This window comes from Corvus brachyrhynchos, unplaced genomic scaffold (assembly GCF_000691975.1).
Source record: "Corvus brachyrhynchos isolate BGI_N302 unplaced genomic scaffold, ASM69197v1 scaffold36, whole genome shotgun sequence".
Classification (NCBI taxonomy): domain Eukaryota; kingdom Metazoa; phylum Chordata; class Aves; order Passeriformes; family Corvidae; genus Corvus; species Corvus brachyrhynchos.
Window position 1 is genome coordinate 696,095 of NW_008238441.1, and position 13,660 is coordinate 709,754.

The 13,660-nt window shown below is 37.3% G+C and overlaps 1 protein-coding gene across 1 annotated transcript in view; it reads right to left on the reverse strand.

Moving 5' to 3' along the window:
- Positions 1-408: 408 nt before the first annotated feature.
- Positions 409-13,660, reverse strand: part of WDR44 (WD repeat domain 44) — a 20,434-nt gene continuing 7,182 nt past the window's right edge. Inside the window, exons 5-21 of the mRNA XM_008635549.2 lie at positions 13,629-13,659; positions 12,901-13,031; positions 12,712-12,804; positions 11,639-11,775; positions 10,562-10,645; positions 10,134-10,240; positions 8,996-9,147; positions 7,443-7,581; positions 7,286-7,350; positions 5,926-6,039; positions 5,027-5,149; positions 3,914-4,105; positions 3,652-3,753; positions 3,275-3,390; positions 2,695-2,822; positions 1,923-2,054; positions 409-1,485 (exon numbers count right to left, since the gene is read on the reverse strand). Of these exons, the coding sequence (XP_008633771.1) occupies positions 1,391-1,485; positions 1,923-2,054; positions 2,695-2,822; positions 3,275-3,390; positions 3,652-3,753; positions 3,914-4,105; positions 5,027-5,149; positions 5,926-6,039; positions 7,286-7,350; positions 7,443-7,581; positions 8,996-9,147; positions 10,134-10,240; positions 10,562-10,645; positions 11,639-11,775; positions 12,712-12,804; positions 12,901-13,031; positions 13,629-13,659 (1,941 nt within the window). The 3' untranslated portion in view covers positions 409-1,390. The remainder of the gene's footprint in view (positions 1,486-1,922; positions 2,055-2,694; positions 2,823-3,274; positions 3,391-3,651; positions 3,754-3,913; positions 4,106-5,026; positions 5,150-5,925; positions 6,040-7,285; positions 7,351-7,442; positions 7,582-8,995; positions 9,148-10,133; positions 10,241-10,561; positions 10,646-11,638; positions 11,776-12,711; positions 12,805-12,900; positions 13,032-13,628; position 13,660) is intronic.

Genomic DNA, 13,660 nt, shown 5'->3' on the forward strand with positions numbered 1-13,660 from the left:
CCCGACAGCCGAGAAGGCTGGCACTGGGTTTGTGATTGCTGTTACTGCCATAGTTGTTGTTGTTTTTGTTTGACTGGTTATATACATATATATATATATAGTAAAGAACTGTTATTCCTATTTCCCACATCTTCGCCTAAAGGCTCTTGATTTCAAAATATAATAACTTGGAGGGAAAAGGGGTTATATCTGCCACTTCAAGGGGGGCCTCTGCCTTCCTTAGCAGACACCTGTCTTTCAAAACCGAGACAGCAGTATACTCCATTCCCCATTCTTTCAGAAAGAAAGGTGTGACAAGGAATAGTAGAACTCAGAAGGTAAGTGCTTGCAGGATCAATGATCTCAGAAAGGTCAAAACTACTCAGACAAAAGGCAAATTAACGAATCAAAATGGAAAAGAAGCAACAATTTCCAAGTGTGTGACCAAGTTTAATGATGCATTTGTTCTCTGAAACATCTGACCATCAATAACAGTTCATGGGTTATGATACCCAGAATGCTACTTCATAGGTGTTTTGTATGAATATTTACAAAGACTTTGAAAATTCAGTGGCACTAAACAAACAAGAAGAACTTAAAACTTTAAGCTACAATGCTTAAAAAATGTAAACAGTTTATTTTACATAGTTGTAAAATATAAGAACTTTCTAATGCAGCTTAATTGTATCTGGAAGGTGAATATATCCTGGTGCCCATGAACAAGGAATGAGAGAATTCTTTACACAAGTATTGTGCTCCAGTGTGCAAAAAATTATATATAAGAAAGGAATCTAAAGTCCACAACAATTAAAAGACAACAAAAAAATTTTCACGTCCTGAAGTTGAGAAATTTATAAAAACATTTACACATGGTTGCTGACCCATCAAAAACTTGCATAACTTAAAACTCTGAATATTAGCTACTACAAATTCAAGATCTTTCTCAAATGGAATTTTGTGCAAAGATCAGACTACATTATTCAGCGTTTTTCCAGCCTTCCCTTCCCATCCCCGTTCCTGACATCTAGTGGCCACAAGCACCACTAAAATACTTTTGATACAGGATCCAATTCGTGCATATTCATGCCAAAAGGCACACACATGTGCGAACACATTTTTGTGCAGAAACCTGTGCAGGTTCACAATGACACTGCAAAACAACTGCTTGTAGAAAGTTTAGAGTCTAATGTTTGGCCAGATTATTCTCACACATTCCTTTCTATACTACAAGCCCAGGTGTTAATAGGCACACTGCTTTCCAAGGATCCAATACTTGAGTAGCCTTAAAATAAAGATTTAAAAATAAATCAGCCTGTAACATTATTATATTAGATACTTTGCTTTTGCCTGCATTATTTACAGAATTTTAATCCCACAGTACCATAGCTTTATGCTGTCAGTTGCAAACCAACTAAGATACATATTTCTTTTTGTTAATGAAGACTTTAATTGCTCCAGTAAAGTCAGCTGATAAAAGCACTTCTGTGTGATCTGTCTTCAGAGCTCCTTAACAGGAAAGAGAATAAATTGTTAGGTCATTAAAAAAATAAATATAAAAATCAAGCTCTCATTAAAATACGTGACAGCACTGTGATACCCTTCTTCCTTTATCATATTCCTGATTTCTAGCCAATACTTCAAGAAACATCTGCATTTCTAGGAAAGAAGCCTTTTCATTAATGGTTGGTGCAGCTCTACCTCCAATATAAACGGAATAATCCTAAAGTACTTAGGATGGCAACTGTACCCCTCATCTCACATCCTCAGCTTTTAAAAATGCGACAGCTGCCAAAATGTTCAAGGTGGAATGCCAAGCTGGAATATATACCCATGCCACTGCAAGGGCTTTTCTTCTCAAGAAACCCCCCACCCATATTGAAAGTATTCACAATATCTTCCTGCTCATGCCATAGTACCAAGCAGAGCTCATCTTAAACACCTACCAGAGGGTATGGTGTCTGATATCTCACAATCTTCTCCCTTACTTTCAGCTTCTTGCTTTTCAGAAGTTTCCAGTGACACCATCAAACCAGGATTTGGAGCAAAGATCGCAGAGGTGACGACTGCATTGTGCGCTTCAGAAAGACAATCCAATTTTGATTACCTTGTTTCAAAAATTTGTTAATTGTACAAGAAAAGCAGGCGTAAGTTCTAGTAAATATCCAAGAATCTCAGTGCTAGTGGTATCAGGTAAGCTCAGAATTCAAGGAACAATTGTCATTGTTCTATAATCTTAGGGATTTCAGAAGATACTCCAAGTGCCCAAAACTAACTGGCAAGAGGTCCAAAACACAATTGATATAAACACGGCCCCACATTTCCCAAAAAGTGTGTGTATGTGGAGGAGATAAAAGAGTTGGTTTTTTCCCACCCATTTTGGTTTTTAGACTGCTAAGAAAGAGAAAAAGCTTGCATTTGTTTTCAAAGTCACTTTTACATAAAGGATTATGGGTTGATAATTACTTTGATTTCTACAATCAGCCAGCAAAACATTACATTAATTCTGAATCTCTTACTGAAGCTGGACAAACTCTAAGCTACTCTGTCTCTTGCCATCCCAAAGAGAGTCTCCTGTGAACAAGGATTCCTGATAGGCCACCAATTACCACGCATTCTGCTAATAATTTTTTCAAACTAAATGCATGGCAAATAAAATACTTCAATTTTCAAATCGTAAGAGCTTTGATAAAACAAAGATCAAAAGCTGGTTTTTACCTTTAATGCCTTCCCAGAAGTCATTTCGGTCTCTTCTTACAGATGTAAACTTGCTCAGGTCATGGTATGTACTCCAAATGTAGACATATTTATCTTCTGAACCACTTACAATATAGGTAAAGTCATGGCTGAAGATTCACAGGAGGAAAAACATTACTTTTCTTAGCTGCTCAAGCATGCATTACAGTAGCTCTGGATCTCTAAACTCTGATATTAACTGGGCTACAGTTCAGTAAGTAGAGATGATTTAATCTGGGAAATTTATCTGGAGCAGAGGAGCTGAGCAAGATGATCTCCCAAGGTCATTTCCAACCTCAGTTCTAGCACAGTTCCTGGACTCCCAGCAATAGTAATGGACACACATCATACTGTCCACAGGATGCAACAGGATTCACTCATCCACAGGAGCTCCCAGCTCATCACTCTTGACCAGAGCCTTTTTTTACCTCTGCATTCTGACCCAAGTGACATTTCAGAGGCTCAGTTTCAAGCCAATGTAGATTATTTAAACAAAACCCTCTGTACTTCAGCCACAGCATTTCCCAAATCCAACAACTCCATTGTTACAATACTGTCTTACCTGAAGCTGGCTTTGATTTGGCTGCTGCTGTTGACATATCCCTTGTACTTCATAGATAGAGACAAATCTCTTAGGTCATACAACCTGATTCTGGAATCATTTGATGTCACTAGTATCTAGAAAAGAAATAAATAAATTTAGGAGTGGAAACAATTAGCCATCTGTAACCATTTTTTCACCTGCACATTAATCAGAGCATAATGTCATTAAAAGACTATATATTCTATTTTACCACTACTTAGTATTGTATTAGCCTAAATCAGCAAAGAGTAGGGCTCATTTTAGTAGTGTTAAAAGATTTGGCACAAACTTACTAAGCAATAGATTTAAATACCAGAATTTCAATACTGGGCCAAAGCTGCACTGAAAGACAGTACCTTATTTTCTCCTGGCAAAGGTTCAATGCCAGTAATTTTTCTTCCAACTCTATTTCGACCTCTGGTAGAACGCACATGTATTTGTGTGTGGTACTTCAAGTGCTGAAAAGATATTAAAATGTGTCCCAATTTGAAAAAATTGTGTAAAAACGTTCATTTGCTTCAAGCTCTAACAGGCTCATTTCTTGATATTTAAATAATCATGACTTCTAAATCAGTTTGTTATTTAACATAAAAGCATCCACAGTCTCAAAGTTTTTACCTCTGTGTCATAAAAGATGCATCTTCCATCGTAGGTGCCTATGACTGCGTATTTGCCATTCTGACAGAAGTTGGCAGCTGTAATCAATTTTGTCTGCCCATCTACTTCATTCCATAATGCCACTTTTTTGTCAGGAATGTTCCAGAGTCGGAGTTTTCCATCCAATGAACCACTTAAGAAGTACCTGTCATCCTGAGAAAACACACAAGGTTTAATCTCTGCTTGTGCTATGAGTATGTCTCCGCCTTCCGTAAAACCTTCCCACCCCATTTCCAAACAGCTTCTCTACAGAATTTCCCCAATAAGAGCCCGCAGATGAGCTGATTATAATGTTTAAGAAATTTGTGGCAAATGGAATTCAAATTCTTACAGGTTTTTGACAAGATTACGTACATGCAGTTATACCTCAGGTTAGAAAATTGCTCACTGTTAGCACAGGTAGCTTCTACCCTCTCAACACTCACCTTGCTAGGAGCTGAAAGCTCCTTTCACAGTTTCCCATACATCTAGTAGTTCTGTATGTTTAGGGAACACTGACAAACACTGTTCTTCCACTTCAGTTTTATTAGTATTAGGAAGCTTGATTACAGTATTTTTAAAAAATTATAATAATAAGTTGAAAGGAGTCTCTGGAGGTCTCTGATCCACCTCCCCTGCTTGTAGCAAGGACAGTTCCAAAAGTTTGATCAAGCTGTAGTGGATTATATCCTGTCAAGTTTTAAAAATTCCCAAGGATTCTGTGGTCTCTGGACAATCTGTTCAATTTCATTATGATTTTTTTCCACAAATATTTAATCACAATATCCCTCATTGGAAATTCTAACTTTTCACGAAGTTACTATACCAGCTGCGATGGTACAGCCAACAGACAATTCACTTTCCACTTCACATGTACACATGGTTAAACCCCATGGACAGTCCCGGTGAACTTCAGTGAAGATGAACACAAAGTTCTGGAATACTATCCAGTAGGCATATTTTTAAAGTGCACAAACTCTATTATTCAATCATATTTTTTAAAAACTCAAAAAAAAAAAAGGAGTGGAATGTTATAATTTTGAATTCTACCTCTCTAGAAGTAAGAACTGCCCTCTAGAGGGCAGTTACACTTACCCTTGGATGGAAAGCTATAGCAGTGACAAAGTCTATATGCTGGAAACAGCAAAGACATTCTCTTCTTGATATGTGCCATAATCTGACAGTTTTATCCATAGAAGAAGAAAGTAAGAAGTAATTCTGTGAAACAAGAGAATTCCGCAGTTATTAACAGACACAAAAGTAACTGGAAATACAGAAGCAATTTGATTGGTAGAGCCTTACCAACTTCTATGCTGCCATGAAATTCAACATTTTATCTTTTCAGATAAAAAGGTTTATCGAAATTACCATTACTGATCGGTACTTTCCTAAAGAGCTGTACACTGACCCTGGGTCACAGAAAATTATCTGGAAGAATCTCAGTGAAAATGAATACTTGGAATGTAGTTAAAGTATTCAGAGAAGAAATGGCACGACAAGACTTCAGAGATGCCTGAGATGCTTCAACCAGACTGTATTCCTAAAAGTACAACTGCATTCCCATGTGGAAAATTATTGGAATAAGTCTGATGTGAAACAAGGTAATTCTTTAATTTTAAGATAGATGCAACTATCAGCAACTTCAGAACGTGTACACTTTGCACAAAAAGTGAAGCATACTGAAGACAAGAAAAGCAGTAACACCATAAAACAGAAACCACAGACCTCAATGGAAAATCCTCCCACTCTAAATAATTTACTTTCACTATTGAATACACAACTGTAATTGTTACTGGCTTGTTTTTATTTTTTTAAGACAACTTTTAATTACACAAGCCCAAGAAGGTTGCTCATTTTATTCCAACTATTTCAGCTAGAATAAATGTTGCCTTTACAAAATTTCTCTTAACTTCAAGGATCATTTCACTTTGTTTAAATATATGGTAGTGAAAAATGCACAGAAGAACTGTGTAGCCTGTATTAAGATGACTTACTTTAGACCAGGAAAGATCAAGAAGATCTGCTGTATGGCCTTTGTATTTGCAAAATGGTCGTTGACGAAACGGGGCATTTTTATCGTCTGGGTCTTCATCAACTCCACTGCAAATCTATCAGAAAAATGTACAGAAATATTACCAAATATTAGCTGTAAAAATTAACAATGAGGCACTTACTGCTTAAAAAAAGTATAAGGACAATAACAATTTGAACAACTCTTACTACTTTAAAATAAACAATATTGCACTAATAAACAATCAAAGTAAATGTCTAGTACAGTGGGCACTGAAACATCATCCTGAAATTGCAAAATTAAGAAGTTCTAAATTTTCCATTTTTCAGCTCTTTTTCAGTGGGATCAGTTTGACAGCAATTTAAGCAAAGACCTGAAGATAAGTTTTTGGAACAAAGTACATCAACCTTGAAAACTGCATTCCACTTCAGAATATAAACTGTGAGTTCAGGTTTCCAAGTTTCTAGTGAATGACAGCTTCCTAGTAAGAGACCAGTTCAGAATTAACAAGTGAAAAATAGTAATTGAAAAAGCCCTAGACATTCCTATACAAAACCTTTCCAGAAAAAAACCCCCAAAAAAACCCCTCAAACAAAAAAAAACCCCAACACTCAAAACATCGCTGGTGTGTGTGGCTTACCAAGCCCACTCATTTACATGAGTTAAAGAACAATTGCTGGCCTCCCTGCTTCCCCCTCTGCCAAAACAACACACACTAAGTAACGCTACTGCCAAGATCTTCACTTAAACTCTGATTTTGTCATTTGTTTCTTACACTACTGGAAGCCAAAAATAGGAAAAAACCCCACCTTAAATACATTAATTTTAATGGCAAGGTTTACTACAGTATCTGGAAACTCTACAAGAGTGTCTGAACACTTTTCATCAATCATGTTCCATTTTTTTCTACATGAATACGTCAGGTATCATTATGCTTCTGGGAATCCCACTGCTCACTTTGGCCTTCCTTGAAGAAACATCATCAAGGCAGATGTTAAGCACAAGTAATGATCAGAGATAAAACCCTAAGACAGGAAATTCAGTGATGTAGGGTTTTTCCCCTTTGCAATTCACTCAGCAATCTCCTCTGGCAGGAGGCCACAGCACAGCTATGCAGATTTTGTAATGCTTTAAATTCAGTGATGGACTTCCTTGCTTGCACCCCTTACACATGGGATTAACGTATTTGATTGAAGTCATCAATTGATATGACAGTTTGTATCTCAAAGACACAAGCCAAGAACACCTTAACGTGTGTTTGGATAAAGCAACAGTGAAGATCTGGCATTACAAACCAGTGCAGATCCCCGAGCTCTTCCCCTCCCAATACCTTGTGTACCTACCCCTGCATCGGTATCAGACTTGGAAGAATTCAGGCTCTCTTGTGAGGGAGAAGGGGAGACACGGCCTGGAACAGAGACAGAAACACCATGGTCAACATCACGTTTCCAAATACCCAGAATTTCTGTTTCAGAACTCCAGCCATGCATAGAGAGATACCTTCTGTGTTGTACTTCATGCGCATGTTATTGAAATAGTCAAAGGCATTCTTTAAAACCCATATCCTTACTACGTTGTCCTGCCCTGCAGATGCCAGTAATCGACCACAGTGAGAAAATTTCATTGTCCAAACAGCACCCTGTCAAAATAAAGAGATGATTGTTTAAGTCACAAAAAGTGCTTCTCTGCGTACCAAAAAGACTTTCTACAATGTCAATTAACAAGATTTTAGACATACACAAGATACCACAAGTAAAATAAACAGAAGATCAAAACACTGATAAGTAATTTTTAAGACTGTGGAACATATGTGCAAAAACAGTTTGAAAGAAAAAGCCCACAGGGCAGATGACTGTAGGAGAGGAGTTACAGGAGGTCAGCACTACCACAGAATTCCACATAAGACTGGCACAGTTGTCAGAGGGACTCAGAACCTCCTGTTTGCTTTGTAGAACCAACAAGTACTTGTAGCTGCACTTGAGGTTCGCACACTTTTTTTTAACGTAGAAACTGATTTGTTACACCAACTGGCAATCAAAATAGGTACTACATATATTTGTTATATTCATAATTGGCATGAGGGTTTTGCAAAGCCTCTGAAGATAACAATTCTTTCTCCATTGCAAAGTCCAAAGAGTTACTAGTCAATAAAACATAACCACACAAGCAGTATCCCATTTCCTCCCGCTACTGAATAAAGAGTTACTAGGTCTTTGACTCCACCAAGAGCCACCAATTTGGAGGAATCTCCTAGGTCTAAGTCGTCAAATATTGGTGTGATGGAAACTAACAGAGATTACCAGCAGGTATGGAAAGTTCAGTTATGAATGACAAGCTTGAAATCTCTGGTCACTGACTGCTATAGGTCATTACCCTCAGCTGAACACTTAGAGATGGGGGATTGCTTCAAATGTCAGACGCCTGCTGTCAGTAAAAGTTTGGGAAACCAGGAATACTAGAATGTATTCCAGACTCCATAGGGAAGCATGCAGACTTCAAACACTGATGAATAGGTAGCTCTTCTGCCTCAATCTCTGCAGGCATCTCTGCAAATACCCTGTCCTGGTTTCTCCCCTCCTTACCAATTTGATCCACATACTCCATTAACCTCTCCCTACTTTTGCCTTTGGAACCTATCAAGTATTTCTGTTCAATACTTGTGTTCATCTGTCTAATAGACTAATTTATTTACTGCTGAGCAGGTCAAGCTTGCTGCTCTGTGCTTGGTTCTGATAGTGGAAAATAGCCTATTTCAGCCTAAATTTGTAACTGCAGGAACCAAAAAAACCCAAATATCGCTTGATGCCATAACTCTTCAAAGGAGAGCTCTGGAGAATCCCTGATGCCTGGGAATCTACATGCTTTTTATCCCCTGAAGACCTGGTCAAACCAGTCAAAAAATTTTCAGTTTTTGTCAGACTATTATTTTCCAGAAGGAAGTTTTTCACAGAGAATAAACCTGACAGTCATTTTTGGAGGTCACCAAGTAGATGAAAAGTTGAATCTCAGGCTGAACAGATTCAGCAAAACCACAGATGGAATTTGAGACCTACCATATGCTCTCCACTGAGATCCTGAACAACTTTAATTTGTTCAAAATCATAAGGTCCCTTGAAGCCATGTGCTACTTTGAACTTAACTGGTCTTGTATAAGGCATCCCTTCATCATCGCTGGAAGAGGGATCATCTTGATCTGTGTGAAAGACTAAGAGGAAGACAAATTCAGCAGTATATATTGCAGCACCCATTTAATCTGTTAGTAAGCTTTTTGGTAGCAGATTTGTCTTGAATTAGACAATTTCTATAGGCAATTTTAAAATCTTAAAGCAAAATAAGAATTGTATTGCATCAAGGTCTAGAAATACATCTGCACTAATTTTAGGCTACAGTGAATCCAAACACTGAACATTGAAAGTAAGAACTGCTATCAATTTTTGTTCTGCCCCTTTCTTGGCACCTGTCTTGCATTCAGCAGATCCTACACTAAGTGATTTGTGTCAGTTTAATGTGTGCTGAAACTGAGTCTATTGGTTTCTTCTCTCTGAGTACACCGCAATGGCTTGGTGATTTGCCCATGAAGCATAAGAACTGCAAAAGAGCTGTGGCCAACAGCCAGTGGCAACACAAGACATTGAAGTGCAGCAGTTCCGTGGCACTTATCTCAGGCCATGGTTACACCAGCTTGCTGCAGCACTAGAAGTCTGTCTGAAAGATACACTGATGAAACAAGAAGGGGAGAATTCAGTTGTAGTTGGGAAATCTAACAGGAGCTCAAGATATATGAGAATTCTAATTTGTGGCACTGGTTGCCAGAAAACAATCTGATTTACTAAAGTAATGAAGATAACCCCCAATTCTACCTTTGCTGGAATAACTTTCCAAAAATGTTTACATTTCAATATCAAAACCTCTTTCTAACAGCACAAGAAAAAAATCAAAGTATTCAGCTGGTTTAGCTGAAAAGGTTTCTCAGCTACTACTTTACAAGAATTTATCCTTGTAATCTGGCTGTCTCAAAATGCCTACTAAGCTACAAGTAAAAAAAAAAAAATTGTATCATCAACAGTAGAAGAGTGGTAGAATGCAGCAGTGTATGTTCCTCTGCCAGCTTTGATTCCAAAAAGCACAAGGATGAACAAATTATCCTATTTTTAAAAAAAAAAAAAAAAAAAAAGATTAAGTGTTACTTACCTTCATCTCGAACACTCTTAACCTTATTTACAGCACGTTCACCATATTCCTCAGCAAGGTGCTTTGCTTTCTTTACAGATTTGCCAAGGAACTTTTTGAGTTGAGTCCTTAAAAGCAAGGGTACTTTTTCAACACATAATAATGGAAAATTCTCATTTTTTGCTATTATGAAACAATAATTTTGATTTGAAATGCAATCTTATCTTTTTTCACTACTGCTTCTTAAAATAAGCAGTAAATTTGACAGCACTCATACAATCTTCATTTCAACCACAGAGCTACAGGCTTATGTAAAATCAGGTTATCACTTATAAAGTGATTACTTAAAAGGCAACTTGTTCAGTAGTCAGAAGGGAAGCTTCAGCTTAGAAAAGTAAAATCTGTTTTTTCTTTCTAGGGAAAGGAAAAAAACGTAAAGTAGCACTTACGTTTTCTGTTTTAACCTCCCTCCATCAGTGTCAGTTTGCTGTGTCTGCATTTTGTCTTCATCATCAGATTGTGCTGCATCATTACTAGGAAATACAGAAGTGATTGTTTAATAGGAAATCATAATGAATCTAAATTGAATTAAACATTAGTAAACTAGGCTCTGCATTTTAGGATCCATTTTTATACCTCTATGTAACACATTGAAAAAACATGGACATCACGTTAATCACGTAATAAACAGGTCTTTCAATTCTTAGGCATCTTGATACTAAAGCTGCATACACTCTGCAGGTGCCAAAGATATATTATTCCCTTCCACAAATTTCCAACTTAAGCTTATTTTCACACTTTGAAAGCTAAGAGCAGACAAAACCCATTAAATTACTGGTAACATGCCACTTTGTTCTCATATCTTGCTTTCCACATATCAAATAAATTAATAGTAGTTAATTCTGAAATAGTTTGTTCACAGAGAAGTGAGCTTTTCAATAATACACCAATGCAAAAACCCTAGAAATTGTCTGTTCTATAAACTCATATAGGCCTTTGAAAAGAACATCTAGACTGACACGATTTTCTGATCATTAAGCACGTGTCTTTTTCTATCAAAGATTGTGAAAAGACTCAGTTTTACACATTAGAAGGATCTAAAGCTCTATTAAGAACAGGTAAAGCTCAAAGTAGTCCACTGTACTAATGACAACAGATCTTAAGAGGAACACTCTCCTATGAAATGCTGAAAAAGCTACAGAAGGTGGTGGCATGAACAATATCCAGTACTTGAACGTAAACTGTGTTTAATTCAGCATAGAAATGACATTTAGTACATCAAAGGCTAACTGTATATCAGTGGATTTTCAGATGTATTTGCTTGTCAAGTTCAGCAATATCAGCAACTTTTCGTTAACTTGAGAAAAATCAGTAAGGAGCCTGGTTCATTGAGAACTGTGAATTAGCTCAGATTAGTCAAACAGATGGATTGGGGCTCTTTTTTCCTGCGTAAGAGCAGCCTCCGTTTATGCAAAAACAATGAGAGCAACAGCATCTTATGAGCTGAAGGCTCTCATGATTCATACCTGACATATTCTTTAGTTCTCCTCATGATATGCAAAGTCAGGGGATTAATGCCCGTTGGCAACTTTTCTTCTGCCAAACTCAGAGGTATTTCTTCACCTGTATCAAGGTTTTTTATCATTACACTTGCTAGAATTTCCTATGGAAAAAAATAAGATATGAAATGAAGAGAACTTGATTAGACTTCAAAGCCTAGAGCAAAACACAAATCATAAAAGCTTATAAATTATCTTAATGTGAAGTTCTGATGCTGACTATATATTTATTTTACAAAGACCAAGTTTAAATTAGCATGTTAGTGCAAACATTATGAACCACTAGACAAAGATGAGCACCTACATATCACAAGCTTCAATTTCATAAATCAAAAATGCAGCTATAGAGGCATCAACCACTGCCTGACACCTTTCATGCTAATATCAAACTTATTATGTAATTAAAAGACATTGCAGTCTTCCCCTTCCCTACTCCAACTGCTGTATCTTAGGTTTAGCCAAAGGCAAACTTAACATACAGAGAGAAAAGGAATTTAGAACTAACTAGCACCACACAAAGGCAAAGGTTTATTTGGAGCATCTCCTGAACACCTACATAGGTTCAGCAACAGTTAAAAAAAGCTATACAGTGACAGACACAAATGAAAACTTACAAAAGCCAAATATCATCAGGATTAGTGGAATTATTAACTGAAGAAACTATTTTTTAGTTCGAGGAAGATAATTTTCGTATTGCTGACTCCTTCCCCTTTTAGACACATGACAAATTGGCAAGTCTGCTGATGTTCCCTCCCATGCAAATCCTTTGAGGTGTTTGCATAGTTATCAACATGAACTTGATGGCATTTCAGGTCTATTACAGCTCACACTTCCAAAGGCTAATGCCACACATGACTCAGGGGCCACAAAGTGCTTAGGTGGACAAAGCCAGCTGTGCCATCACTCACTCCTATTTGCACTCCTGGAGACAGCATGGAGTGGTTCAGAACAAGGAGTGACCTGTGACTACGACAATTCATTTAACAGACAGGGAAAGCAAGCACAAAATTGTACTATGTACAGACCACAGCCATTGATACCTCATCTGTGAGCTCTCTGCCAGAGTTAGACCTGGGTCTTAGTGGTCCAAGTACTTCATTTGTTGTTTGGCCGTCAGCTGCTTTCCCATTTTCCTGAAATTGTGCAGACATAGATTACATTATCTCTACTGCAACACTGAAGCAATAGAAAATGTTACAGTTATCAAACTTATAACCATGTCCCAATACCTGTGCAGTGACGATTTTATCTCCACTAGTTGCACTGGCCAAATCCAAAGAAGGCTGAGAATCTTTGGGCACACCCTCTGTCACTGAACTTGAAGTTAAAAGACCACCAGCTATGAAGCTGTCTCGAGAAACTGAAAAGAGATTTATTAGAAAGAAGGGCATAACACCTGCCATAGGCATCAAATCCTAACATCAGAGTTAGAGTCCTGAACATCCTTTCTGACCAGCTGGGTATTTTTTAAAGATCAACTGCCACCAAATCTAACTCACAACCATGTATTTCATATACGATTGGAGGTTCAGGCATGATTTCACACCTAGGCCTCTTCAGGTTCATGAACTTTTTTTTAATACTCATTTCCCTAGTAGCCCAGGACTACTCATTTTCATAAGAACTCAGTCCACACCTTGACTTGCATTTCTATGCAAATACAGACCGCACACATTCTATTTGAAGTAACTGTTTTTTAGCTTATGTATTGATGAGTCAACTTCTCCTTGCTATAGCTACAGCTATTTTTAGTAAGAAGTGTTACTTACAAGAAAGTCTATGAATGAGGAACGCTTCTAAAGCAGAAGAGTATTACTTCATTGTAATAAGCTAAGATTGTTGAAGGATTTTTTATCCATCAACTAAACTAAAACCACAAGACTGAATGATCCCTCACTCAAAACACAAAAATAGTAACCCTGTAGATAAATAAATCTATCTGAAATAGAATACTTGCCTTCTAAAACAGGTTTTTGCTTTTCAAAATCC